We start from the raw sequence: 27,073 nt of genomic DNA, 5'->3' as shown, positions 1-27,073 counted from the left end.
CCTGAGCACTGGCTGGGGGCTGCCAGCCACCGCCAGACCACCAGGCACGGAAACCATTTTACCCAGGACTCAGCCTGTATCTCTCAACGTACAGGTTTTTCCTTTTACTGTAATAGTTTGGGGAGGGTATTTTGTCAGTGGGCAGGGGGCACTTTGAGGGTTAAATGGTCCAGCAGGTGACAGAAGAGACCACCGTGATTCTGGCAGGCGGCTTTCCAAGGAGAAGAGATGATGGCACCCATCCTTTGCCAACCCCAGGTGCTTTGGGCAGCAGGAGGAGCCCCTGAGGCTGGGAGGGTGCTGGAGCCTGGGTTAAGGCTTGGCTGGTGTATTTGGTTGAGAGAGGAGCTGCAGGAAGATTTTGTGGCTGCTGTACCTGCACAAGCCATGGGATTCGGGGCTGGAGCCCTTCTCCCCACTCTGCCAGCCCCATAGCGCTCCCTGCCCCTCTGTGCTGCGCTCCTGCCTGGACAAAGATGAACTGTCTGTACTTGTGTGTGGGGTCTGATGATGCTGGGGGGGGGGGGGGTTAAGGAAGGCAATGAAGAAATCCTTCCTTGTTCTGGCTGTCAAGAAGATGGGAGCTGCTGCAGCAGGCACAACGGGCCAGGATCCGAGTGTTCACGTGAATAAAGTATTCCATCCTGACACTCTTGCGTGCTGGCAGCGTTGTTTGTGCAGGAAGCAGAGGACAAAGAAATTAAGGGTCACATACAGTAATGAGTGTCTGACTGCAATCGTGAAAATCCCTGCTCAGAGGTGGCCAGTGTCTGCCTTGATAGCAGCCTAAGGGCTGGGGCAAGTGCTTGGATTGCTTTCCCTCTGCAGAACTGGGGCTGGCGGTAGGATTAAATCCAGAATTGGGGGGAGGTGATGGGGACAGTGTAGTCCTCCTGTAGCAGTGCTGCAGGAGTAAGGAAACCCACCCAAGGCCTGGCTACACAGGGACGTTCAGCGAGTGAAGCTGCCTGGGAGGGCGGACTGAGGCGCCTGGGCGTGGAGCAAGCAGGAGGCCAGGGACGCACAGTCATCTCGGCCATCCCTTCTGCTCTGGCTGGCTGAGGTCAGCAGCTCCCGATGTTTGGCCCATGCATGTCCTCAGAGCGGAGGTGCTCACCAGCCTTTCCTCGCAGGATGCTCTTGAGTCCGCTCAGTGGGGCAGCCTGTGCCAGCGCTGCGCCGGGAGGAAAGCAGCACAAGCCCCATCCTTTCTGCTAATGGGGCGAGCGATGCTGCTGCTGGCCCCTTGCCCGCGGCTCTGAACATGGTCTCAGCTTTGGGCTCACGTGTCAGCTGCTGAGTCAGCCCTTGCTCTGTGGCTGCGTTGCAGGATAGACGAGAACAAAACACCACGTGCTCAGGGGGAGCTGCAGCCTTTGGCACCCTGTTATGTACGGAATCAGCTGTTACAGACCTGCTTAAACGAGCCTGAAATTGGACAGAAACAAAACAACGGGGGTGACGACATGTTTTCATCTCCAAATGCTTCCAAGCCAGTTGCTGCTTTGGTTTTGGTTGCAAAAACAACTGGAGTCCCTGTCCAGGGCACCATTGCGGGGAGGTTTCAGTTTGGGACTCCTTCCTGGCAGCAAGCAGCCCCAGCTGCCGGGCTGGACCTCGGAGGGGGCTGCGGTGTAAGGCAGGCGCTGCTCCGGTAGCAGGGCTGCTGGCCCGCTTAAGGTGGTGCAGGACCACCTCTGGCCCCCTCTCTTCCCCATGTGCTGGGCTGCGGAGCCAGCTGGGTCCTGCCCTGCTCACAGGGTCCCTCCCAGCAGGAACCCCAAGGCAACCCGGGCTTGTTTTGCAGCAGATCCTCGCTGACGGCGAGATTCACGGGTGGCAGCTCAGCCAGGGCAGCCGCAAGCAGGGCTGGAGGGCTGGGCCCGCTGTAAATGCTGAGCAGGCAGCAGGGGAAATGATTTGCCTTTTGCTGTATTTTGTTCTGCTGGGGCTGAGGAGGAGAGGAGGGGATATTGGGTATCTTCTCTGCCCTCATTCTCATTCTGCTCCAGCAGCTTGACAGCATCTTGGGGTTTAGAAATGGAACATAATTCTGTGTGTCATGTTAAAAGCAAGAGCTGGAGAGATGCAACAGGGGAATGTTTGGAGATCCCAAAGGCCAGAGGCACCAAACACAGCGCTGCTCTTAAAAGCCTTAAAGAGCTCCAGCCTGTGTCCAGAGAGAGCTCTGCAGCAGCATCAGGCTCAGGGGATGGGATGTGCAAAATCACACGCACGTTAACGGTGTGTTAGTGGGATCTGGCCAGCACAGCCTCCACTGGCACGCTGGTAAACTGAGAAAATCAGTGACCCCAGTGTGAGGGATCCTGCCTGCCAGCCCAGCACTGCTCTCTAAAAGTGCTCCGGCCTCGCTTCTCTAGGGTTTTTTCCTTCCCTTCAGCTGAGCAAACATGGAAAATTTTGAAATCTTGGAAGCAACCTGACCTGCTGGAAAAGTGCGGTTTAACGGCAGTGGCCGAGAGCCTCGGCTTCCCTCTCCGTTAGGCTCCCCAGCTCGCGGCAGCACGGCGTGCCCGGCTCGGCTCGGAGGATGCTGGGCTACGGTGCCAGCTCCCGGCCCGGCAAGCTGGGACAGGCTCCGGGGGATGGCCAGGAGGCAGCCTCCAGCCTGAGGCTGATTCCTGGCTTCCTCCGTGCATGCTCCCAAGTGTCCCGCGTTTTTGCTTGGTTGGATCATGTATTCCTCGTCTCTTTCCTGAAGACGAGGAGTGATTTACAGGTCTCCAGAAAACACAGCTTGGCTGCTTAAGAAGGAAAAAAAAAGCCAAAACCCCACTCTGCTTGCTATTTCCATTGCCCGGCCGCCTTCTCACGAAGGGGAGTGGCCCCAGTACCCGCCAGCCCTCGGCATCCCCACCAGCCCTGAGCTTTCTGGAGAGAGCAAAGCTCCCAGGAGATGCAGATCCCTCTTTCAAGACGTCTCCACCTTGAGCTGCCTTCTCCGGGAAGCTCATGTATCCTCTATGGGTCAGGACCCACCCAGGGCATTTGTTCAGGATAATTTTGGCCCTGCAAGGAGTCCCTCGTGGCCCGAGCATCACCTCGCCCTGAGGAGCTCCCCTTTCCCCAGCCGTCTGAAGGGGCCCCTTGTGCGGCTGGGCCCCGAACAAGGCAGCAATTGTGTCTGTGTGCCCCGACGGTCGGGGCTTCTGCTGCAGCAACGGCGTTCCGGAGCTGCGGCAAAACCGGCTGCATCCAACCCACGCCCGCGGGCTCGCCTTTATTGAGCTGTTCGGCAGGGTTTGGGGAGGCTGCCCAGGGGAGGCTGTTACAAGGCCAGGGGAATCACGGACGGGGAGGTAACATCATGCATTTAAAGTTGCTTCGGTGATAGGGATGCGGGAATAAACATCCAGTTCTCAGCGTGGGAGGAGGTTGAGAGCTGGCTGCCCGGGGATTGCATCCAGTGGGCCCCCACCGGGCCATCCCAAGGACCGTGACGGGATTCAGGGCCAGCCAAGCCGCCACGGGGCAAAGCGTGACAGTGCCGTGCCGCAGCTGGCAGGCAAGAGAAGGAGGGAGCAGGGTGCGGGGCTGGCCCTGGCAGGCATCTCCCCACAGCTGGGGCAGCAGTCCACCACGGGGACCAGGGCCAGGCACCACATTCTCTTCTCCAAGCCGCTGCTTTCAGCCTTTCCCACCTCTTTTCCTTGCAGCAATGTCCTGTCTGGCAGCACAGCGAGGTTTCTGGCTGCGGTGGGTCCAGGACTAATGGCAAGTAACAGGGCAGCGCACAGGTCTTCCACCCCCTCCGAGTGAGGGTCCCCACCCCAGGGCATCCTTGTGCCAGTGGTGGGTGCTGGCACCAGCATTTGAAGTTCAGCCGGTGGCGGAGGCACAGCTAGCCCTTCCCACTCCCAGCAGCGAGCCCCGGCCAGGGGCAAGGATCAGCGCCAGCCCTCGCCTGGAGATGAATGGGAAGATGAACAGAGCCGCTACTGTTGGGGCAGCCCAAGGCCCGTGTTCCGCCTTGGCTTTTCTGGAGATGAGGGGGTGCCCTGCCATCCTGCTCTCCAGAAAGGCGAGCCGTCTCCCCCGCTGTCTACTCTCTGTAGCTAAAAACCAACCCAGTGCCACAGAAAGGCACGGGGATAAATCCTTGTTGTGATCCTGTTGGGTCCCGTGATATTACAAGCCAAGAGAAATGTCCTCATTATTTCCAGAATATTGAAGTCTAATAAATCCCATCCTGCCTTATAGGATTTATTTCTCCATTCATTGCTAGGCGACTCAGTCCCGTGTAATCCTATTGCTGTTCCAGGAGGCGGGAGGCAGCTTTCCGAAGCACAGACCTGGTGGGGCTGCAGGCAGGTGCTGCAGGCAGGAGCAGGCAGCCCTGTCTGGAGCTGCTGGTCCCCACTGGGGATGGCTCCAGCCCTGCAATGTGTCCCAGTGCCACCCCCTTTCCCGGGATGGCCCGCTGTCCCAGAGCTGTGCCCTGGTGTACATTCACCAAAATGCTTCTTGTCCAACGGTTGGGGCGTGGCTGGGCCAACGGGGTGTTAATCAGCAATCAGCTAATTAACATGGAATGCCATGGCACGGCACAGCCTGTTCCCTGGTCCCATGCACACCCACCATGCTCCCCCAAACATCCCATTTGGGGTCCTCTGACACCTTCCCATGCCAGGACCCAGCAGGAAAAGCCGGGAAAAGCCAGGAAAAGCTGGGCCCGGCACAGACAGTCCCCCGCAGAGGTGGCAGCAGCCTGCCCGGTGTGGAGCCGGCCGTGCCTGGCTCGCTGGATGCAGGGGGGCTCTCCCGAAGACAATGACGGACACATGTATATGGCTGGAAATTTCACCAATGAAGTGTTTTCCATAGCAACCGTTGCTGGAGCAACCGGCATCCTGAGCAGCATCCATCCTGAAACACCCAGCCCCATGTCCGCCCGAGCCGGAGCCAGTGAAGAGCCACGCTGCAGGACCGGTGGGGCTCTTGCCGTACCCCACCGCCAGCTGTACGGGGATGCTGCGCCGACCCAGCTCTGAGCATCTCCAGCGCTGCAGGGCCGCCGTAACGCTCCACTTTTGATCTTCTTTTCGGCATTTCGTTTTCTTAGAGGTGGGAGAAGCCGAAGGGAGACCTGTTGGTGCCTGTCGCCCCCCCAGGCGCTTGGCTGCGGAAGCAGGGGGGCGCGGAAGCTGTTGCCAGCACAGGGCGCTCAGCAGATGCAAGCAGGGATTTTGGCTCTGATGCACCGAAAATGGTCAGGATTGAGTATTGACAGGAGGTGCTTTGATCTCAGCATTGCCACGGGGAGGGGGGAAAAATAAAATCCCTGCTGCTTTTAAGTACCAAAGCGGGGAGCTCCCGGCCCCTCAGCGCCCGCCGGAAGCTGTGCGGTGGCTGGTTCACCCTGGGGACGCCCTGGGGATCCCAGGAGAGATCCTCGCTGCCGGTCACATGGGCCCTCGCCGGGCTCAGGGTCTCTGAAGCAAACGCACTGTGGCCTCACGGGCTCGGCTGCGGTGGTGGGAGAGCGGCCGGGGAGCTCAGAGTCTGTCCCGGGAATGCCCGCAGGGCTCAGCCTGAGCTGTCACCGCTGCCACCAGCAAGAGGAAACCGCGGTCTTCCAGCTGTGCCTGCCAGGGTGGCTGCGGTTTGTGGGCGCAACCGCGGTCCCTGCTGCCGGATATCTCCTCCCCTCAACTGTGCCTCAGTTTCCCCATGCGCCAGCGAAGCACGGGGGAACCAGCCTGCTAGCAGCAGATGGTGTGGGGAGGTTGCCGGTGCCGGTGGTTCTCAGGGAGCCGAATGAGCCCCGCTTGTTGGGGAAGGGCACGTGTTTGCAATGTGGCCTCGACTCCACCACCACACGCCGGCATGGCCCAAAGGTAACCCCTGCAAGCGAGCGCGGGCGAGAGGAAATGCCATGGCGGGGGAATGCGGGCCGGGAGGCATGGGCACGGGCAGAGGTGCATTCCTGGGCCTGCCTTGGCAAGTGCCGCTCGCTCGCCGGCCCTGCGGCTCTCAGGCAGGCTCGCTTGCCGCCTGCTTGTGCGTGTGCCCACGTGGCCCTGGGCATCCTTCGTGTGCTCCCCGCACGTGTACGTGCTTTGCACGCTTGCTGAGCACCCCCACACCTTGCCTGCTCTGTCTGCACTCACACACAGCCCCGTGCTCCCCACTGCCTGCACGCACCCAGCTCTTGCACACCACCGCGCTGGGCCACGCTTGCTTGGTGAGCAGCGTGCGTGTCTCCGTGCAGCTTGCGCATGTCTGTGTGGCTCATGCACGTCGCTGCAGTTTGTGCATGTCCCGCAGGTTCACGTGCCTCCATCCAGCTTACACGTGTCTTGCAGCTCATACATGCCCACGCAGCTTGCACCTGTCCTGCAGCTCCTGCGTGCCCACGCAGCTCGCACGTCCTGCAGCTCACACATCTGTGCAACTCACACACGTGCCTCCCACGAGCTCGCAGGGAGCCCCGCAGCCACCCTCCCAGCCTGCTCCTGGCTCAGTGCAGGTGCCGGCAGCGCCGGAGCTGTGGGCAGGGACTGCGCCTCAACGTGTGGCAGCGTCAAGCTCGGGCTCGCTGGCCGTCGAGGAGCCTGCGGGCCCCGTGGCCGGGCTGTTGGAACAAGCCGGGCAGGCAGCGTGCCGGCTGCCACGGTTTGCCGCGTGTGCTGGTGTGTGCCGTGTGTGCCACGGTGTGCCACCGTGTGCCACGGTGTGCCGCCGCCCCGCAGCAGCACCCGGGCTGGCGTGGGATGTGCAGCCGTGGGAAAAACAAACGAGAGGGGAGAAGGGTTTAAACCCAAGGGGTTCATTTCCGATGCTGCCCCCAGGTGGGACTGGGGTGACCCCCCCCCCGCAGCTGGGGAAGGCGAGGGGGCTGTGGGGGAGCAGCACCACTGCCCCCCGCCTCTGCCACACCCACTGTGTGCTCACCCCGCCCTCGCGTGCGCTGCCCTTGCACACATCACCCCCCACCTTACACACCCGTCACACACCCCCTGCCTTACACACCTGTTGCACACCCTGCTTACACAGCCACTGCACCTGCACCCACCCATTACCTGCCCGTTATACACCCCCCCTTTGCACCCCCGTTGCACACCCATTACTACCCTTTGCACACCCACTACACACCTGTTGCACCCCCATTACCCTTCGCACACCCTTTGCATGCCCGTTACACACTCATCACTCTTTGCACACCCATTTTACACCCGTTGCACACCTGTTGCACCCCGTTGCACACCCGTTACCCTTCGCACGCCCGTTACACACCCATCACTCTTTGCACACCCATTTTACACCCGTTGCACACCCGTTACCCTTCGCACGCCCGTTACACACCCATCACTCTTTGCACACCCATTTTACACCCGTTGCACACCCGTTACCCTTTGCACGCCTGTTGCACCCCGTTGCACACCCGTTACCCTTCGCACGCCCGTTACACACCCATCACTCTTTGCACACCCATTTTACACCCGTTGCACACCCGTTACCCTTTGCACGCCTGTTGCACCCCGTTGCACACCCGTTACCCTTCGCACGCCCGTTACACACCCATCACTCTTTGCACACCCATTTTACACCCGTTGCACACCCGTTACCCTTTGCACGCCTGTTGGCACCCCGTTGCACACCCGTTACCCTTTGCACACCTGTTGCACCCCGTTGCACACCCGTTACCCTTTGCACGCCCGTTACACCCCGTTGCACACCCGTTACCCTTCGCACGCTCATTACACACCCGTTGGCCCTTGCACCCCCCCGCACCCCCGCTGCCGCCGCCGCCGCCCGCCCCCCGCGCGCCCCCCGGCGCCCGCCCCGCCCCGCCCCGCCCCGCCCCCGCCGGGCGGGCGCAGCCAATGGGGGCGGGCGGGGCCGCGGCCGGCGGGCCGGGCGCTGTAACGATCCCTGCGCCGCCGCCGCCGCCGCGCCGCCCGCCCGCCCCGCCGCCCCCGGCCCGGCCCCGGCCCCCGGCCGACCGGCGCTAGGGCCGGAGCAGCCCCGCGGGAAGATGAACTACCTGGTGAGCGGGGGCCGACCGGGGGCCGGGGGGAAGGGGCCGGCGGACGCGCGTGGGGACCGGGGACGCGGGGCCCCCCCCCCCGGGCAGGACGCGGGGCCCCGGGGTAGCGGCTCACGGGGACACTCCCCCTCCCCGCCCTTTGCCCCGGTGTGGAGGAGGGGGAGGAGGGGGGAAGGCCGCAGCCCGAGCCCGGGCAGGGCCCCCCCCGGGGCGGCCGAGCCCCCTCGCGTGACCTTGGCCCAGCCCCGCCGTGCCGGGGGCGGCGAGGCCTTGCCCCGGGGCTCCCCTGCCCGGCGGGCGGCGGCGGCGCGCCCTGAGCCCCCGCGGAGACCCCACCGGGGCCACGGGCCTCCCCGGGCCGCGGACCCCCTGCCAAGCAGGGTGGGCGCCGGCAGCGGGCCGGGGGAGCCGGCAGCAGCAGGCGGCCAGAGCCTCCCTGCCCGGCCGCCGCGGCAGAGCTGGCGGGTCCGGTCCCGCCATCCCGGGCGGTGGCGGGAGCCCACGGCAGGCTGCGGCCTGCCCCACCGCCGCCATGGCACCGGTAAGTCCCGCGGGAGGCCCCAGAGCTCCGGCAGGTGCCTCCGTGCCGTGGCCCGGGCGAGGCGTCGTGGCACAGCCCGCGCCCGCCGTGGGGACGGCCGGCACCGTGGGCCGGGAGGGGCCTGGGCCCCGCGGCGGCCGGTGTGGGGATGGCTGCGGCTCCGGCTGACTCACCGCCCTGGCACTTCCTCCCCGGCGGCAGCGGGAAGGGGAGGGAAAGGCAGAGGAGGTCCCCCGAAACCGGGGAGGCGGAAGGGCCCGGCCCCTTCCTAGCACCACCTCCGGGAAGGATGGGTTGAACTCCAGCGGGGAAGGAAAAGGCGTCTGGAGCGGGGAGATCCAGCCGGTGGGACCCGCTCAGCAAAGCCCCCGGCCCGCGGGGCTGCGTCCCGGCGCTGGGCACCGTCGTCCGCCAGGATGACTCCCCACCGGCCGGCGGGGCCCGGCTCACCGCCCCGGCGCGGGGCTCTCTTGCAGAACGTGCTGGCCAAGGCGCTGTACGACAACGTGGCCGAGTCTCCGGACGAGCTCTCCTTCCGCAAGGGCGACATCATGACGGTGCTGGAACGCAACACGCAGGGGCTGGATGGCTGGTGGCTCTGCTCGCTCCACGGCCGTCAAGGCATCGTCCCCGGGAACCGCCTCAAGATCCTGGTGGGGATGTACGACAAGAAGCAGCAGCAGCAAGCTCCTGGCCCGGCGCAGGGGCAGGCGGCGCCGCAGCCGCCGGTGCCCCAGCCGGCTCTGCCTTACCATCACCAAGGGGGTTACACCCCGCTGTCGCCTGCCTCGCAGTACACACCCATGCACCCTGCTTATGCCCCCCAAGGGGACAACGTCTACCTGATGCCGGTCCCCAGCAAGGGACAGCAGGGTCTCTACCCGGGTTCGGCACCCACTGGACAGTTTCCGCCTGCCCCGGCTAAGCAGCCACCCGCCTACCCGAAGCAGACGCCTCCCCACGCCTTCCCCAGCTCCGGCCAGGAGATCTACCAGGTGCCCCCCTCCCTGGGCCAAGCGGCAGAGGCGTACCCCGGGGGCTCTGCTAGCCCCCCCCAGGACGTTTACCAGGTTCCTCCCTCAGCCGGTCAGGCTCAAGACATCTACCAGGTGCCCCCGTCATTGGACATGAGGAGCTGGGAAGGGCACAAGGCCCAGGGAAAGGTAGGATGGGGATCCCAGGAGGGGCGGCAGCATGGTTGCGGGGTGCTCTGTGGTCCATGGTGCCAGGGCTGTGGGGCTCGGGCTTATTTGCCCCACCACTGTCTCTTGGACTGGGAAGTCCTTGCACCCATTGGCAGGGGGGCAGCGCATGGACATCCTTCCCCATGCCGCTGGCAGGAGCAGGCATGCTCGGGTGGTCCACGCAGTGGCTGAGGTGCCCCAGTTGGTGTGGGCTATCCATCTTGGGGCTGGCGCAGCGTTTGGTATTCGGGTCCTCTTGGTCTCTCACATAGGCTCTGCTGGTGTCACCGAAGGCACAGCAGCTGTGCCTAGGGTGGGCACGGGGTGCTGGTAACCCAAGAGCCGCTTAGAGATGCCCCTTGGCCGGACCCTGCAGCTGTGGAGGTAGCTGTGGTACTTGGCACAGTGCTGAGATGTTTCCTCCCTCCTGGGAGCGTAGGCAGGGGCAGGCAGCCGGTGCAGTGTGTCCCAGCCATGCCAGGGAGCCTGCCAGCACTTGCCGGTTAGGTTTGCTGGTGAGGCAAGGGTGAGGCACCGGTCTGTCCCCAACATGGGGATCCCAGTGTGGTGGCCCTGTCTGCAGCAGCCTAATGGCTACATCGCAGACACTGGGCTCCTCCCGGCTCTGCCACTTCCCTGCCAAGTCATCCCAGGGAAGAGGAGCAAAGCGCTTTCGACATTGTGTTTTCCGGGAAGGCTACCCTGACTCACACCCCTGGGAAGCAGCTGTTGGAGGGGGCAGGGGGCGCTGCCAAATCGCAGCCAGGGCATGGGGCGCATCCTAAAAGGGAGGACTAGCCTGGCACCTCTGCTCAGCCCTTCTTGCCCCCTGGCACCAGCTGGGCAGGGTGCTACAGCCCTCTGGGTTTGGTTATTTGCTGCTTTTGGTATGGCAAGGTGGGCACCGGGCCACGGGCAGGGATCTGCCAACGCCTGCAGGGCGTTGGCAGATCCCTGCCCACGGCTCGGTGCCCAAATCAGCCGGTTCCTTCTGCATGCCGTGGCCGTGCCGGCTGGGCTTTGTCTCTTGCCGAGGCTTGCCGCTATAAATAACCGGTGATATCATCCCCATCTCTGTGAGGAGCTGCATGCCCGGCCAGGGAGCGCCCTCCCGTGGGCGCTGGTTTGCCTGGTGCCGGACGGTCTGGTACAGGATCCGGCACCCATCCTTTCTCCAGCCCCATCACTGGGTTTTGGGGAGGCTGATGTGGGGTGAGAATGCTGAGAATGCTCGGTGGTGCCCACCTCTGCCCTTTCCCTCTTGCCAGGTGCTGGTGCCCACCCGTGTGGGGCAAGTGTACGTCTACGACTCCCCCAAGGGCGAGCAGGATGAGTATGATTTCCCTCGCCACCTTCTCTCCACGGGCTCCCAGGAGATCTACGACGTGCCACCTGTCCGAGGGGGGGTCCCGAGCCAGTTCAGCCAGGAGGTGAGGCTGGTTGGGGAGGGGGGTGTGTGTGTGTCCCTGGCTCCATCCCCCAGCACGGGAGATGTTCTGACATAGCCTGGGATTCAAACCTGGGCATAATACACCCAAAGCTGGGCATGTTATGGGCCTCGGGGCTTCTTCTGGTGCCTTCACCCTTCCCAGCTGATCCCTGGGAGGAGGTGGGTGCCCGCACTATCCCTGACACACCATCCTGTGTCCCCCCCGCTCCTCCAGGTCTATGACACCCCCCCCATGGCAGTGAAGGGTCCCCACGGGCAGGACCCAGGGCAGGAGATCTACGACGTGCCCCCCAGCGTGGAGAAGAACCTGCACCAAACTGTAAGTGCTGCTGGGAACCTCACAGCTTCTCCATACAAGAAAGACACATTTTACAGTGGGAGCAAACATTCACTGGAACAACCTCCCCAGGGACGTGGTGGCCTCCCTGGCACTGGAGGCTTTCAAGATGTGAGGGGACAGGGTGCTAGATGATCTCATCTAGGGGATGAGCTTGGACCAGATGATCTTTTGAGGTCCCTTCCAACCTGGGCTGCTCTAGGATTTTGTCATTCCCACCCCAAAGGGGACACGGGAGGCTGGGGATGCTGTGGCAGGGCTGTGCCAGGCTCCCTGGGAACAGGGATGCCCATGGGGTGCACGGCTCGTCCTGGTGCGTACCCCACACTCTCTCATGCACCCGGGGCTGGCACTTACGTGCACCATGGCGCAGCCTGCCTGTGCATCCATGCGTGACCCGGGCTGGCTCTCCCGGCAACACTGATGGTGCCTGCTGTTGCCCTTGCAGGTGTATGACATACCCCCCTCGGTGAGCAAGGACGTGCCGGATGGCCCGGCACGGGAGGAGACCTATGACGTGCCCCCCGCCTTTGCCAAGCAGAAAGCCTTCGATCCCTCCCACCACCCCCTCATCCTGGCCCAGCAGGAGCCCTACTTGCCAGAGGACGTCTACGACGTGCCACCGACGGCTGGAAAAGGTGCCCCCGAGCCGCCGCTCTCCCACGAGATCTATGATGTGCCCCCCAGCCTCAAGAAGCTGGGGGGGCCGGCCTTCCCCTCCCAGGAGGTGTACGATGTGCCCCGGGACCTGCATGCCCCAGGCAAGGGCTCCCTGGACACAGAGGGCGAGTACATCTATGACGTCCCGCCGCAAGTGGACCGTGAGGTCAAGGGTGCTGACGCCAAACGCCTCTCGGCCTCCAGCACGGGCAGCACCCGCAGCAACATCTCCACGTCCTCGCTGGATGTGGTGCCCGTGAAGGAGCCGGCCAAGGGAGCCGGCAAGGAGTTCTCCCTGGACTTGGATGCTGCCATGGAGATGCTGGCCAAGCTCCAGCACGGCGTCGGCAGCGCTGTCTCCTACCTCATGTCCTTCATCGGCGCCAACTGGCGCAGCCCCGAGCACATGGAGGCCAATGCTGCCAGCATACGCGGGGCGGCCGAGGGCGTCCGGACGGCCCTCCGGGACCTGCTGGAGTTTGCCCGGGGGGCAGTGGGCAATGCTGCCCAGGCCTCTGACCGCTCCCTCTATGCCAAGCTCAGCAAGCAGCTGCAGAAGATGGAGGAGGTCTACCAGGCCCTGGCACGGCATGGCCAAGCGCTGGACGCTTGCCACTGGGCCCCGAGTGCCCTGGCTGGTGGCAAGCCAGGCACGGATGACTTGGAGCACTTCGTCATGCACTCGCGCGGCGTCCCCGATGACACCAAGCAGTTGGCCTCCTTCCTGCATGGCAATGCCTCCCTCCTCTTCAAACGGACAAAGCCAGCAGCAGAGAGTGGTGGCCACGGGCCCCCTCACCCCTCTGACAAAGCCAGCAGCATCCAGTCGCGGCCCCTGCCCTCCCCACCCAAGCTGCTGGCGCAGGAGTCGCCCGACGGGCCCTACGAGAACAGTGAGAGTGGCTGGATGGAGGATTACGACTACGTCCATCTCCAGGTGAGTGCGGGCAGGGGGGCTGCTCCCCATGGGTGGGTTTTGTGCCAGTGGCTCCCTGGCACAGGGGCATCGGGCAGCTCTGACTGCAGTGGTGGTTCTGCCACCCACATCTTGCTTTTACCCTCTGGCTTGAGGACTGTGGGGACCAGGGGTGTCCCAGGGCAGGTGGGGGCTCTCTACCGGCAAGGCTCGTGTTGCTGACCCCCATGTCATGCCCCTTCCTTCCCTGCAGGGCAAGGAGGAGTTTGAGAAGACCCAGAAAGAGCTGCTGGAGAAAGGCAACATCATCCGGCAGAGCAAGGACCAGCTGGAGCACCAGCAGGTAATGGAGCCGGGGCAGGCGGGCACCGCTGGGCACAGCTCTCGGGGTGGGCAGGGGACTTTGGGTCCTGCTTCCCTTGTACCCCCCACTGCCAGTCTGGACCACGGCCCCCTTTTGCATGGCTATCCCCATGGTGCGTTCTGGCTTGCTCCCCGTGCCAACACTGTGCTGGCAGAGAGGGGCATCGGCACCTTGCTCCTGGAGAGAAGCCTGGCATGGCTCTTCTGGGGCTGGCACTGTCCCTTGCTGCTTTTCCTGGGGCACAGCTGTCACCCAGGGCTGGTGGCCATGGGTGGTGGCTCCCATGCTGGTGGCTCCAGGGAGGGGAGAAAGCGCTGGCTCAATGGCCATCCTGCCTCACACCAGTCCCTCCTGCAGCTGAAGCAGTTCGAGCGGCTGGAGCAGGAGGTGACGCGCCCCATCGACAACGACTTGTCCAACTGGAGCCCGCCCCAGCACTACGGCCCGGCACGAGGCGGCGGGGCCCTGTGTCCTGCTGACCGCCAGCTCCTCCTCTTCTACCTGGAGCAGTGTGAGGCCAACCTCACCACACTCACCAACGCCGTTGACGCCTTCTTCACTGCTGTCAGCACCAACCAACCCCCCAAGATCTTTGTGGCCCACAGCAAGTTTGTCATCCTTAGCGCCCACAAGCTTGTCTTCATTGGGGACACGCTGTCCCGTCAGGCCAAGGCCCAGGATGTCCAGCACAAGGTGATGCACTACAGCAACCTCCTCTGCGAGATGCTCAAAGAGATCGTGGTGACCACCAAGGCAGCCGCCCTCCACTACCCTTCTCCAACTGCCTCTAATGACATGGTGGAGCGTGTCAAGGACCTCACCAATAGCACACAGCAGTTCAGGATGGTGCTGAGCCAGCTGGCGGCCATGTGATGGCCTACGGCCCTGGGTTGCTGTCTCCTCCCCCTGGCCCTCACCCTGTCCCGACACACATCCCCCTCCGTGAGAGCCCTCTGCCCAGTGTAAGCGGACATGTACATAGAGACTCCCACGCTCACCAGGGCCCTGCGGCTCTGCTGGTAGAGGGATGAGGGGCTGTGGCCATCATCCCCCTTCCTCTTCTTCCTTCCTCCGGCCAGAGGCCAAGATTGATTTCAGAGCTGTGCCCGTGACAGAGCAAAGCTGGGAGGTGGATTCGTGCCTGCTCCCTCTCCACTGTCCTCTCCCCATACAGAACCGGCCCGTGTTCCAGGCCAGGGGGCAGGATCCCCGTTGAATTGAGACAGGGATGCACCTGGCAATTTGGGGTGATGCTGTGGCTGCTCCCCTCTCGGGGGGGGGGGCTCCTGAGCGCTTTCCAGCAGATTTTAATGCTGTGGAAGCTGCTCCTTGCAGTAGAACAGCCCCTGTTGGGGAGCAGCAGCATGGGAGGGATGGGATGTGTGTCCCTCCGTGTGCCAGGGGCTGTGGATAAGGGGCCCTAGGGGGGTGAGGGGTGATGGGGGGGCTGGGGGCAGGGAGGGTCCGGCCTGCGCATTCTCACGTCTCGGGTTTTGCTACTGTACCAACTGTAACAGAAACGCAAACCGAAATTGGTGCCTTTTGAACACAGGGGAAGCTTCCGCTGGTTCCCGGAGCTACGGAGTCGCAGCACCCTGAAACTCAGCCCTCTGCCCCCTAGCAGCATAAAGATTTGCCTAGAACCACCCCACCCCCCCCAGATCCTGGGTGTCTGCGTGTACCTACCATGGGGAGGGATCTCGCTGGGGAGGGGCTGCGGTGTCCTGTCCCCCCAAAAGATATCACCGCACGTGGAGGCTGCGGGTGCAAAGGAGTTTATTGGGGGGATGGGGGTGTTTTGGGGGAACAGGGAGGCTGGCAGGGCAGCGGGGCCACCCCGGCCCCGACTCTGGGGGAACTGCTGTCCCCTGCCGGCTGGGTGCCACTGCCAGTGCCCCCCTCAGAGCACCTTGCCCGGGTTCATGAGGTTGTGGGGGTCCAGCGCGGCCTTGATGCGGCGCAGGGTGTCCAGCCCCTCCTGGCCCAGCTCCTCCAGCAGCAGCGCCCGCTTGCCCAGCCCCACGCCGTGCTCCCCCGTGCAGGTGCCCCCCGCCGCCAGCGCCCGCCTGTGGGATTGGGGGGGGTCAGGGGAGGGCACGGGGCCATCTGTCCCCGACCCTGCCGGGGGCCCCCAGCCCCACCTGCCCAGGCGCTGGGCGAAGGCGTGGACGCGCCGGGCCTCGGCCGGGTCCTGGGCGTCGAAGATGAGGAGGCAGTGGAAGTTGCCGTCGCCCACGTGTCCCACCATGGGGCCTGCGGGGCCGTGGGTCAGGCAGGGCGTGGCGGGCAGGACGGTGGCCCCCCCAGCCCAACCCCACGGCCCCGCTGACCAGTGAGGCCGGAGTCCTGCAGGTCCCGCTTGGTCTCCACCACCACGTCAGGCAGGCGGGAGATGGGCACGCAGACGTCCGTGGAGTAGCCCTGGGCCAGGCAGGGCAGAGCCGTGGTGCCCGCAGCTCCGTGGCACGCTGCCGCCATCGCCCCCGTCCCCGTGCCCGACCCTCACCTGGCAGCCGGGGCCGCAGGGCCAGGGCGGCGTACCAGGCACTGTGGCGCATGGCCCAGAGCCGCCCGCGCTCCTCCGGCTCCTCCGCCCAGGCCAGGCCAGAGCCGCCATTCAGCCGCACGATCTCCTCTGCCGGCGGCCGGGAGCCCTGGGACGGCGCCGGGACGGGACCCGCAGCAGCCCCGGGAGCCCGGCCCTCGCCCCGCGACCCCCAGTCCCCATCCTGGGCACCCGTCCCGCGCCCCAGGACACCCCTGGTCTCCCTGTGCCTTATCCCTGGGCACCGGTCCCTCACCCTGGGACAACCCTGGTCCCCCTGCCTCCTGCCCCTGGGCACCTGCCCCTTGCCCTGGGCCCCTCGGCAGATCGCCAGCCCACGCACCCGTCCCTTGCCCTGGTGACCCCCCGGCTTGTGGGTCCCCAGTCCCCATCCTGGGCACCCATCCCTGCTCCCGGGGACCCATCCCCATCCCCGAGACCCCCGGGCCCTCAGTCCTCCGGTCCCCAGCTCTGGGCACCCGCCCCTCACCCTGCTGACCCTCCAGGTCCCGCAGAGCCCACTCTTGGGCACCTGTCCTTCACCCAGGACACCTCTGATCCCCCCACCCCCTGTCCCTGGGCACCCATCCCTCATCCCTGGGTGCCCACCTTGGCCCCCAGCCCCACGCACGCCGTCCCCAGCCCCGCTCAGCCTGCCCCTGTGCCGGCGCCGTCCCTACCCGCCTGCCGCTGCTGCTCAGCCAGGCCGTGCCGGGAGCCATGCAGCTCCAGGAGGAGCGTGGCCGCCGCTGGCAGCTCCAGCCCGCTGAAGCGGCCGCACGCACCCACCATCACCTCGTCCAGGAACTCTGGGCGGGAGAAGGCAGCGCTGAGCCCCGCCGCCGGCCCCCGGGCCCCACTGCTGGCCCCCAGCACCCACCGATGCGGGCCACGGGCACGGCAGCCTGCAGCACCTGCACGGTGCAGGCCACGGCCGCCCGCACGCTGGGGAAGGCGGCGGTGGTGGCGGCGACAGCCTCGGGCAGGGGGTGCAGGCGCAGCGTGGCCCGTGTCAGGAAGCCCAGGGTGCCCTCGGAGCCCACGAAGAGCGAGGTCAGGTCGTAGCCGGCCGCCCTCTTCCTGCGCAGGGCCGGTGAGCGGGCGCCCGCGCAGCCCCCGCCCCGCCCGGCCTGGCCCGGCCCCCTGGTGCCCACCTGGCCTGGCGCCCGGGGCCGGCAGTGTGGAGCAGGCGCCCGTCCGGCAGCACCACGCGCAGGTTGAGCACGTTGGGCCGCATGGTGCCGTAGCGCACCGCGTTGGTGCCCGAGGCGCCCGTGGCCGCCATGCCGCACAGCGAGGCGTCCGCCCCGGGGTCTGCAGGCAGGGGACAGCCAGGGGACGGGGATGGGGATGGGGATGAGACGGGCGGCTGGCGCGGGGGACGGGGCCTCGGGATGTCCCACGGGACCCCACACCGGGCCCAGCCGGCACCCTGGGAGCCCGGCCCTGCGGCAGCCCCAGTGCACCCCTGGGACCATGCAGACCCCAGAACCCCTGGGACTGTGGGGACTACAGTACCCCTGGGACCACAGTACCCACACCCCTACCGACACCCCTGGGACCACAGCACCTCAGCGGGGACCCCCGGCACCACAGCACACCCATGGGCACCCCCAGCACCTCTGGGACGACAGCATCCCCGGTCCCATGACGACCCCAGCACCCCTGGGACCACGGCAACCCCAGCCCCATGGGCACCCCTGCTACACCCCTGGGACCACGGCACACCCAAGGCGACACACACACACACACACCCCCCCACCCCCCACCACACACCCCCCAGCACCTCTGGTGCCACGGCACCCAAAGGGGACCTCCAGCACCTCTGGGACCCTAGCACCCCAGCCCCATGGGCTCCCCAGCAAGCCCTGGGACCACGGCAAACCCATGGGCATCCCCAGCAGGCCTGCGACCATGACACCCCCAGCCCCATGAGCATCCCGGCTACACCCCTGGGACCACGGTGCCCTCGGCCCCACGGGCTCACCCAGCACCCCCAGCCCCACAGGCATCCCCAGCACCACCAGTTCTGCCACCCCTGGCCCCACGGCCCCCCCGGATGCTGCGCCAGCGCCCACGCTACCGACAGGGAACCAGAGCCCGGTGCCACGCAGGTGGCTGTTGAGGGCCTTGCGGGTGACGCCGGGCTCCACCGCCACCGAGAAGTCCTCGAGGCTCAGCTCTGTGATGGCGTCCATGCGGCTCAGGTCGAAGCAGACGCCGCCCTGGCACGGGGGCACCAGAGGCGCTGGGCACGGCCGGGCACCGAGACCCCCGGGCAGGGGCTGGGCAGCGGCCGGGGATGCCGGGGGGTGCCGGGGGGCCCTGTACCTGCACGGCATTGACGCCGCCCTCGAGGCCGGTGCCGGTGCCGAAGGGCACCATGGGCACGTGGCAGCGGGAGCAGAGCGCCGCCAGCTCCTGCACCTGCCCCACCGCCTGGGGCCACACCACGGCATCCGGGGGGGCGCAGCTGGGGGCACAGGGCGGCACCGCTGCCCCCACGCACCTCCCGCTCCCCGAGACCCCTCCCCTCCCCCGCCTCTTCCCCTGTCCCATGGCCCTTCCCCTCCGCAGACCCTTCCCCTCTTCACGGCCCTTCCCCTCCCTGTGCCCCTTCCCCTCCCTAGGACCCTTTCCCTCCCAGACCCTTCCTCTCCCCAGACCCTTCCTCTCCCATGCCCCTTCCCTTCCCCAGGACTCTTCCCCTCCCCAGGACCCTTCCCCTCCCTAGGACCCCTCCCCTCCCCACGCTCCTTCCCCTCCCTAGCACCCTTCCCCTCCCAGACCCTTCCTCTCCCATGCCCCTTCCCTTCCCCAGGACTCTTTCCCTCCCCAGGACCCTTCCTCTCCCCACACCCTTCCCCTCCCCACACCCTTCCTTCCCCCGGGGGTCCCAGCCCCGGGCACCCACGCGTGCATGGACTCATCGTGGCCGTGCTGCTCGCGCACCGCCATGGCCGTGGAGACGTTGGGGCCCCCGACCACGGCCCGCAGGGCCTCCACGAAGTCGGGGGGCAGTGGGCGCTGCGGGGCGGGGGGGCGAGGGCCCGTCAGGGCGGCGGCGGGAGGGTCCGGCCTGGGGACCACGGGCCTGGGACCCTCACCCACAGCCGAGGGCACCGGGCCACACCGGGAGCCCTGGCCCGCAGTGCCCCCGCCGTCCCTCCGTGCCCCACGGGACCCCCGTGCCCCCGCCCAGCCCCACCTTGGAGCAGCAGCTCCGTCGCCCCCGGGCCCCCCCCAGCCCCAGCACCCGCCGCAGAGCCATGCTGGGGACGGAGCAGGACGCTGCCCCCCGCCGCCCCCCGCCGCCCCGCGGGCCCTTCGCGGCCCCTCCTGCCGCCAGCGGCACCGCCACGTTAAGGTGGCTCCGGCTGACGGGGCCGCGGCGCTGGGACAAGCGTCGTCCCCCAGCCGGGGGGCCCTGTGCCTCCAGCCCGCCTGCCGCGGGTCCCCACGCCCGGCCAGGGGCCCCCACACCTGAGCGGGTGGCTCCTCACTTGACCATAGCCCCACACGTGCCCAGGTGGCCCCACACGTCCACCCAGGTGGCCCCATGCCAGGCCATGTGCCCCCGTGCCGGCCCAGGTGTCCCACTCCCCGGCCTCGTGTCCCCGCAGGAGTCCGCATGCTCCCACACCTGGCCTCCTGTCCGTACAGCCGGGCGTCCCCAAGCCTGCCCAGGTGTCCCCGCGCCCGGACTTGTGCCCCTGCCTGCCTCAAGTGTCCCCAGGTGAGGCCACATGTCCCCAGGCTTCCTGCCCTCCGTGGCCAGGGGTCCCCAAGCCCGGCCGGGTGTCCCCCGCCCCATCTGCTTCCCTGCGCTCAGCCACGTGTCCCCGCACCTGGCCAGAGATCCCTGACTCCGTGGGAGGCCACGTGTCCCCGAGCCTCCGGCCTTCCCGGCCAGCTGTCCCCATGCCCAGACAGGTGATCCCACGCCCCCCAGCCTCACGTCCCCAAGCCCGGACACACGTCCCCACCAGCCAGGTGTCCCCATGCCTCCGGCTGTGCCAGCCAGGTGTGCCCATGTCCGGAGAAGTGTCTCCGCGACCACCATGTGCCCAGCCACATGTCCCCCAGCTGTCTGGCTGTCCCGCGCCCCCCCCGCCCGTCCCGGTGCCGGTGCGGTGCCGCAGCGAGGAGGCAGCGCGGTGGGGGCGGGCAGCGCTTTATTGCCGGCCTCAGTTGGCCGCCAGGATGGAGTTGATCCAGTTGCGGAGCATGGTGACGCGGGCGTAGACGCCGGGCACGCTGGGGTCGCAGGTGCTGCTGCCCCAGGAGACGATGCCCACCAGGGTCCAGGCGCCGTCCTTCTGGCACACCAGCGGGCCCCCGGAGTCGCCCTGCGGGCAGCGGGTGAGGGCAGGGGCCGGGGGGGCGAGCGGGCTGGGGGGCAGCGGGGGGGCCCGGGGACACCTACCATGCAGGAGGAGGCGCCGTCAGCACCGGCGCACACCATCACGTCGGCGATGCGGTACCCCCAGTACTGCTTGCACTGTGCGTTGGTGAGCAGGGGCAGGGCCACCTGCTGCAGCACCGCCGGTGTCTCCGGGGCTGCGGGCAAGCAGGACGGCGTCAGTGCCGGGGACGGGGACAAGAATGGGAATGGGGACAGGGATTGGGATGGGGATGGGGCTTGGGATGTGGACAGGTGTGAGGATGAGGACGGGGATTGGGCTGGAGGTGGAGGAGAGGAATGGGTCACAGCTGGGGACTGGGAATGTGGATGAGGAAGGGGACGAGGATGAGGATGGGGTTTGGGGATGAGGATGGGGACAGGGAGGAGCATGGGAATGAGGACAGGGATGGGGGATTGGGATTGGGATGAGGTTTGGAATGGGGATGTGGAAGGGGACAAGGATGAGGATGAGGATGAGGATGAGGATGAGGATGAGGATGAGGATGAGGATGAGGATGAGGATGGGGATGAGGATGGGGATGGGGACAGGAAGGTGCGGTACCATTGGGGTCAGTGAGCCCCCAGCCGGTGGTGACGCAGGTCATGCCCCCTGGGAAGTTGTCGGTGGCCTGGGGCAGGCAGACGGGGGACACGCGGGCTGACAGCCGCGCCGGGGTGGCCAGTTTGAGCAGGGTGATGTCGTCACGGATGGTCAGCATGTTGAACCTGGGGTTCTTGAAGACCTGGAGCAGGCGGCACCGCTCCCAGCGCCCGCACCCCTGGCCAGGGTGCTGGGCACCAGGGACTCCACAGGGACCGACGGGGACCATGGGGACTGACAGGGACCCCAGGGACCAGTGGGCACCCCGGGGATTGATGGGGATCCTGGGAAATGGCCCTGTGGTTCCCAGGCTGATGGGGTCCCTGGGGTACAGATCCCAGCCCCTGGGTCATGGGGGATCAGGGATGCAGCGGGGACCCCAGGGAGCAGATGCCAAGTCCTGGGCTGATGGGTGGCAGGGACACCCCAGGGACGAGGGACACCCTGGGGACCAAGGACACCAACAGGGACCAGGGACACCCCCAGGGACACCCCAGGGACCAGGGACACCAACAGGGAGCAGACCCCAAACCCTGGGCTGATGGGGACCTGGGGAGCAGACCCCAGCCCCTGGGCCACTGGGCAATGGGGATACTCCAGGGACCAGGGGCACCAGCAGGGACTCGGGGAGACCCTGGGGGGGGGGGGGGGGCAGACCCCCAAATCCCCAGCTGAGGTGCACCCAGGGAACAGGTGACAACCCCCAGCACCAACGGGTGCCAGGGAGCAGGGACCAGATCCCAGCCCTCAGGACAATGGGGCCACCAACAGGCCCCTGTCCCGCCCAGGGTTGCCACTGGCCGGGGACCTTGGGGCTTCTCAGGGCCTCGCAGGGCAGCCCCCAGCCTGGGGGCACTGGGGAGCAGGGACACCCCTGGTCACATCACCTGCAGGGACTGATGGAGACCCTGGGTGCCTGACCCCCATCCTTTGGGGGCCCTGGGAATGGGGTCCTGGCCCCGGCGATGAGGGGGAGCAGGGACACCCCAGGGGACCCAAGCCCAGGGATGCGGGGGCACCATGGACACCCCTGGGGACCTGACCCTCAGGACAAGGGGACCAGGGACCCCCAAGGACAAGGGGGACCCGGACCCGCAGGGCTCCCTGTGGTGGCTGTGGGACCCCGCAGGTACACAGCCCCTGCGCCAGCGGTACCTTCTCGATGGTCAGCTTCTGCTCGTCAGGCGTGGGCGAGTCCTGGTCGTACGCACCCACCACCACGGTGTCGGTGGTCCTGGGCACGGGCAGGCGCTGAGCACCAGGCATGGGGATGGGGGGCCCCAGGGAGCCTGTGCCCAGCCCCGGGCCAGCCGGCGGTACAGCCGGTGCCTACCTGACGCCGCAGTGGGCAGCGGTGACCACCCAGTTCTCGCTGATCAGCGACCCGCCACAGAAGTGGAAGCCATTGTGGCGCTGGCGGGGAGAGCTGCCGTCAGCACCGGGCACTGCCGCCACTGCCGCCGGGGTGCTCTGTGGCCGGCCCCTGCTCCGGCAACCACCCCGGCACCCAGCACAGCACCCAGCCCCCACTGCAGGCACTCACCTGGAGGGAGACCTGCCATGGCCAGGACCCTGGCACCGCCGGCTCCCCGTTGACGATACGGTTGTAGCCGTGGATGACAGGCGCGATGGCTGGTACCCCACAGCCTGCGGAGCACAGGCAGCCGTGGGACGGGGGCTCCGGCTGCCCTGGCCCCGTGTCCCCCGCCATCGCCACCTCCCCGAGCCCCACCGAGCCCCGCAGTCCCACGCACTTGCCCGGGAGGGGGTGGCACGGGCAGAGCCCACCAGCACCAGGCAGCTCAGAAGCCACAGCAGAGCCATTGCCACTCGTGTGGACAGACCCTGCCTGGGGCTCGGCACCTCTTATACCCACTGCTGGGCATGGTCCCACTGCTGGCCTTGCCGCTGCGGCCCTGAGAGATAGCGTGGCACCTGGCATGGTGCTACGATGGTGCCTGGGAGTGCAGCACCTGGAGCTTGTGGCCTTGGCTGAGGCCGTGGGATGGCACTAGTGGGGTCTAAGTGCTGGCTTTAACGTGCTCCTTGGCCTGGTGCATGCGGCGGGCTGTCACCGAGTCATGGGGTGGCTGAGGTTGGAAAGGACCTTGGAGCTCACCTGGTCCAACCCCACCAGTGCTACCCAGGGGCCATGTCCAGGTGGCTTCTGAGTATCTCCAAGGATGGAGAGTCCACAGCCTCCCTGGGCAACCTGTGCAAGTGCTCAATCACCCCACAGTGAAAATGTGTCTCCTGATAGTCAGAGGAACCCTCCTGTTTGTCAGGTTGTCCCATCATCTCTGGTCCTGGCACTGGGCACCAGTGGAAAGAGCCTACCTCTGTCCCATTGAACCCACCCTCTACTGCCATCAGAGATGCTCCTGTCCCTTCCATATTTCCCTTGACTGTCTCAACTATGTCCCTGTCTCTCTTGTACTGGGGAGCCCAGCACTGGACCCAGCACTCCAGGGGGACCTCCCCTCTCCAAAGCGCTGAGCAGGGGGGCAGGGTTCCTCCCTTGATGTACAGGCAGTGCTCTGCCTTCTGCCAGCCATGGCTGCACCGGGGGTTTGGTCTGCAGAGCTCTTCCCAGCTCATCCCCAGGCTGGGGCAAGGACTCCCTACTCGTTCCTAGGGCCAGGCACCCAGGGCACCCAGGGGTCGGGTGATGGCCATGCTGCCAGGGCTGGCACTGTGCCAGTGGCACCACTCCAGGTGCCACGCTATCTCCCAGGGCCGCAGCGGCAAGGCCAGCAGTGGGACCATGCCCAGCAGTGGGTATAAGAGGTGCCGAGCCCCAGGCAGGGTCTGTCCACACGAGTGGCAATGGCTCTGCTGTGGCTTCTGAGCTGCCTGGTGCTGGTGGGCTCTGCCCGTGCCACCCCCTCCCGGGCAAGTGCGTGGGACTGCGGGGCTCGGTGGGGCTCGGGGAGGTGGCGATGGCGGGGGACACGGGGCCAGGGCAGCCGGAGCCCCCGTCCCACGGCTGCCTGTGCTCCGCAGGCTGTGGGGTACCAGCCATCGCGCCTGTCATCCACGGCTACAACCGTATCGTCAACGGGGAGCCGGCGGTGCCAGGGTCCTGGCCATGGCAGGTCTCCCTCCAGGTGAGTGCCTGCAGTGGGGGCTGGGTGCTGTGCTGGGTGCCGGGGTGGTTGCCGGAGCAGGGGCCGGCCACAGAGCACCCCGGCGGCAGTGGCGGCAGTGCCCGGTGCTGACGGCAGCTCTCCCCGCCAGCGCCACAATGGCTTCCACTTCTGTGGCGGGTCGCTGATCAGCGAGAACTGGGTGGTCACCGCTGCCCACTGCGGCGTCAGGTAGGCACCGGCTGTACCGCCGGCTGGCCCGGGGCTGGGCACAGGCTCCCTGGGGCCCCCCATCCCCATGCCTGGTGCTCAGCGCCTGCCCGTGCCCAGGACCACCGACACCGTGGTGGTGGGTGCGTACGACCAGGACTCGCCCACGCCTGACGAGCAGAAGCTGACCATTGAGAAGGTACCGCTGGCGCAGGGGCTGTGTACCTGCGGGGTCCCACAGCCACCACAGGGAGCCCTGCGGGTCCGGGTCCCCCTTGTCCTTGGGGGTCCCTGGTCCCCTTGTCCTGAGGGTCAGGTCCCCAGGGGTGTCCATGGTGCCCCGCATCCCTGGGCTTGGGTCCCCTGGGGTGTCCCTGCTCCCCCTCATCGCCGGGGCCAGGACCCCATTCCCAGGGCCCCCAAAGGATGGGGGTCAGGCACCCAGGGTCTCCATCAGTCCCTGCAGGTGATGTGACCAGGGGTGTCCCTGCTCCCCAGTGCCCCCAGGCTGGGGGCTGCCCTGCGAGGCCCTGAGAAGCCCCAAGGTCCCCGGCCAGTGGCAACCCTGGGCGGGACAGGGGCCTGTTGGTGGCCCCATTGTCCTGAGGGCTGGGATCTGGTCCCTGCTCCCTGGCACCCGTTGGTGCTGGGGGTTGTCACCTGTTCCCTGGGTGCACCTCAGCTGGGGATTTGGGGGTCTGCCCCCCCCCCCCCCCAGGGTCTCCCCGAGTCCCTGCTGGTGCCCCTGGTCCCTGGAGTATCCCCATTGCCCAGTGGCCCAGGGGCTGGGGTCTGCTCCCCAGGTCCCCATCAGCCCAGGGTTTGGGGTCTGCTCCCTGTTGGTGTCCCTGGTCCCTGGGGTGTCCCTGGGGGTGTCCCTGGTCCCTGTTGGTGTCCTTGGTCCCCAGGGTGTCCCTCGTCCCTGGGGTGTCCCTGCCACCCATCAGCCCAGGACTTGGCATCTGCTCCCTGGGGTCCCCGCTGCATCCCTGATCCCCCATGACCCAGGGGCTGGGATCTGTACCCCAGGGACCCCATCAGCCTGGGAACCACAGGGCCATTTCCCAGGATCCCCATCAATCCCCGGGGTGCCCACTGGTCCCTGGGGTCCCTGTCAGTCCCCATGGTCCCCGTCGGTCCCTGTGGAGTCCCTGGTGCCCAGCACCCTGGCCAGGGGTGCGGGCGCTGGGAGCGGTGCCGCCTGCTCCAGGTCTTCAAGAACCCCAGGTTCAACATGCTGACCATCCGTGACGACATCACCCTGCTCAAACTGGCCACCCCGGCGCGGCTGTCAGCCCGCGTGTCCCCCGTCTGCCTGCCCCAGGCCACCGACAACTTCCCAGGGGGCATGACCTGCGTCACCACCGGCTGGGGGCTCACTGACCCCAATGGTACCGCACCTTCCTGTCCCCATCCCCATCCTCATCCCCATCCTCATCCTCATCCTCATCCTCATCCTCATCCTCATCCTCATCCTCATCCTCATCCTTGTCCCCTTCCACATCCCCATTCCAAACCTCATCCCAATCCCAATCCCCCATCCCTGTCCTCATTCCCATGCTCCTCCCTGTCCCCATCCTCATCCCCAAACCCCATCCTCATCCTCGTCCCCTTCCTCATCCACATTCCCAGTCCCCAGCTGTGACCCATTCCTCTCCTCCACCTCCAGCCCAATCCCCGTCCTCATCCTCACACCTGTCCACATCCCAAGCCCCATCCCCATCCCAATCCCTGTCCCCATTCCCATTCTTGTCCCCGTCCCCGGCACTGACGCCGTCCTGCTTGCCCGCAGCCCCGGAGACACCGGCGGTGCTGCAGCAGGTGGCCCTGCCCCTGCTCACCAACGCACAGTGCAAGCAGTACTGGGGGTACCCGCATCGCCGACGTGATGGTGTGCGCCGGTGCTGACGGCGCCTCCTCCTGCATGGTAGGTGTCCCCGGGCCCCCCCGCTGCCCCCCAGCCCGCTCGCCCCCCCGGCCCCTGCCCTCACCCGCTGCCCGCAGGGCGACTCCGGGGGCCCGCTGGTGTGCCAGAAGGACGGCGCCTGGACCCTGGTGGGCATCGTCTCCTGGGGCAGCAGCACCTGCGACCCCAGCGTGCCCGGCGTCTACGCCCGCGTCACCATGCTCCGCAACTGGATCAACTCCATCCTGGCGGCCAACTGAGGCCGGCAATAAAGCGCTGCCCGCCCCCACCCGCGCTGCCTCCTCGCTGCGGCACCGCACCGGCACCGGGACGGGCGGGGGGGGGCGCGGGACAGCCAGACAGCTGGGGGACATGTGGCTGGGCACATGGTGGTCGCGGAGACACTTCTCCAGACATGGGCACACCTGGCTGGCACAGCCGGAGGCATGGGGACACCTGGCTGGTGGGGACGTGTGTCCGGGCTTGGGGACGTGAGGCTGGGGGGCGTGGGATCACCTGTCTGGGCATGGGGACAGCTGGCCGGGAAGGCCGGAGGCTCGGGGACACGTGGCCTCCCACGGAGTCAGGGATCTCTGGCCAGGTGCGGGGACACGTGGCTGAGCGCAGGGAAGCAGATGGGGCGGGGGACACCCGGCCGGGCTTGGGGACCCCTGGCCACGGAGGGCAGGAAGCCTGGGGACATGTGGCCTCACCTGGGGACACTTGAGGCAGGCAGGGGCACAAGTCCGGGCGCGGGGACACCTGGGCAGGCTTGGGGACGCCCGGCTGTACGGACAGGAGGCCAGGTGTGGGAGCATGCGGACTCCTGCGGGGACACGAGGCCGGGGAGTGGGACA

At 66.7% G+C, this 27,073-nt stretch overlaps 4 protein-coding genes across 7 annotated transcripts; 2 read left to right on the top strand and 2 right to left on the bottom strand.

Annotated features, from left to right (window-relative positions):
• The first annotated feature begins 7,999 nt into the window (after window positions 1-7,999).
• On the top strand, window positions 8,000-14,336 carry BCAR1 (BCAR1 scaffold protein, Cas family member). Of its 3 annotated transcripts, none has more exons than XM_075715406.1 (7): window positions 8,000-8,011; window positions 9,029-9,715; window positions 11,005-11,166; window positions 11,401-11,505; window positions 11,972-13,120; window positions 13,353-13,442; window positions 13,821-14,336. In XM_075715406.1, exons 1-7 carry the CDS (start codon window positions 8,000-8,002, stop codon window positions 14,334-14,336), a joined length of 2,721 nt encoding a protein of 906 aa, XP_075571521.1. The 3 variants fall into 3 exon arrangements, with proteins under 3 accessions (XP_075571521.1, XP_075571520.1, XP_075571523.1); XM_075715405.1 differs by having other exon boundaries at window positions 11,401-11,529; XM_075715408.1 differs by lacking the exon at window positions 8,000-8,011 and having other exon boundaries at window positions 8,623-9,715.
• A 1,027-nt stretch (window positions 14,337-15,363) lies between these two features.
• LOC142594120 (putative D-lactate dehydrogenase, mitochondrial) lies at window positions 15,364-19,279 on the bottom strand. The gene is given in 12 exon segments (XM_075715382.1): window positions 15,364-15,529; window positions 15,605-15,716; window positions 15,794-15,884; window positions 15,970-15,981; window positions 15,983-16,098; window positions 16,689-16,817; window positions 16,889-17,088; window positions 17,163-17,322; window positions 18,092-18,233; window positions 18,340-18,481; window positions 18,923-19,035; window positions 19,217-19,279. Coding segments are annotated over 12 exon segments (1,446 nt in total).
• A 916-nt stretch (window positions 19,280-20,195) lies between these two features.
• On the bottom strand, window positions 20,196-22,838 carry LOC142594115 (chymotrypsinogen 2-like). Of its 2 annotated transcripts, none has more exons than XM_075715285.1 (7): window positions 22,769-22,838; window positions 22,558-22,661; window positions 22,348-22,427; window positions 22,170-22,248; window positions 20,976-21,156; window positions 20,435-20,568; window positions 20,196-20,357 (listed from the first exon to the last, which is right to left on the bottom strand). In XM_075715285.1, exons 1-7 carry the CDS (start codon window positions 22,836-22,838, stop codon window positions 20,196-20,198), a joined length of 810 nt encoding a protein of 269 aa, XP_075571400.1. The 2 variants fall into 2 exon arrangements, with proteins under 2 accessions (XP_075571400.1, XP_075571401.1); XM_075715286.1 differs by having other exon boundaries at window positions 22,790-22,838.
• A 1,002-nt stretch (window positions 22,839-23,840) lies between these two features.
• On the top strand, window positions 23,841-26,476 carry LOC104029176 (chymotrypsinogen 2). Its single transcript, XM_075715284.1, is given in 8 exon segments — window positions 23,841-23,910; window positions 24,018-24,121; window positions 24,252-24,331; window positions 24,431-24,509; window positions 25,521-25,701; window positions 26,103-26,182; window positions 26,184-26,237; window positions 26,315-26,476. Coding segments are annotated over 8 exon segments (810 nt in total).
• Window positions 26,477-27,073: the final 597 nt, after the last annotated feature.

This window comes from Pelecanus crispus, chromosome 8 (assembly GCF_030463565.1).
Source record: "Pelecanus crispus isolate bPelCri1 chromosome 8, bPelCri1.pri, whole genome shotgun sequence".
Classification (NCBI taxonomy): domain Eukaryota; kingdom Metazoa; phylum Chordata; class Aves; order Pelecaniformes; family Pelecanidae; genus Pelecanus; species Pelecanus crispus.
Note: the sequence above shows the minus strand (reverse complement) of the source record. Positions and strands in the feature narration are given on the sequence as shown.

Excerpts from the sequence above, each read along its gene's own strand:
- LOC142594115 (XM_075715285.1), bottom strand. The coding sequence starts at position 22,838 with ATGGCTCTGCTGTGGCTTCTGAGCTGCCTGGTGCTGGTGGGCTCTGCC. Across the intron at positions 22,428-22,557 it reads CATGGCAGGTCTCCCTCCAG|CGCCACAATGGCTTCCACTT; the intron begins GTGAGTGCCTGC and ends TCTCCCCGCCAG. Across the intron at positions 20,569-20,975 it reads GGGGCTCACTGACCCCAATG|CCCCGGAGACACCGGCGGTG; the intron begins GTACCGCACCTT and ends GCTTGCCCGCAG.
- BCAR1 (XM_075715408.1), top strand. The coding sequence starts at position 8,969 with ATGACTCCCCACCGGCCGGCGGGGCCCGGCTCACCGCCCCGGCGCGGG. Across the intron at positions 11,167-11,400 it reads CGAGCCAGTTCAGCCAGGAG|GTCTATGACACCCCCCCCAT; the intron begins GTGAGGCTGGTT and ends CCGCTCCTCCAG. Across the intron at positions 13,121-13,352 it reads ACGACTACGTCCATCTCCAG|GGCAAGGAGGAGTTTGAGAA; the intron begins GTGAGTGCGGGC and ends CCTTCCCTGCAG.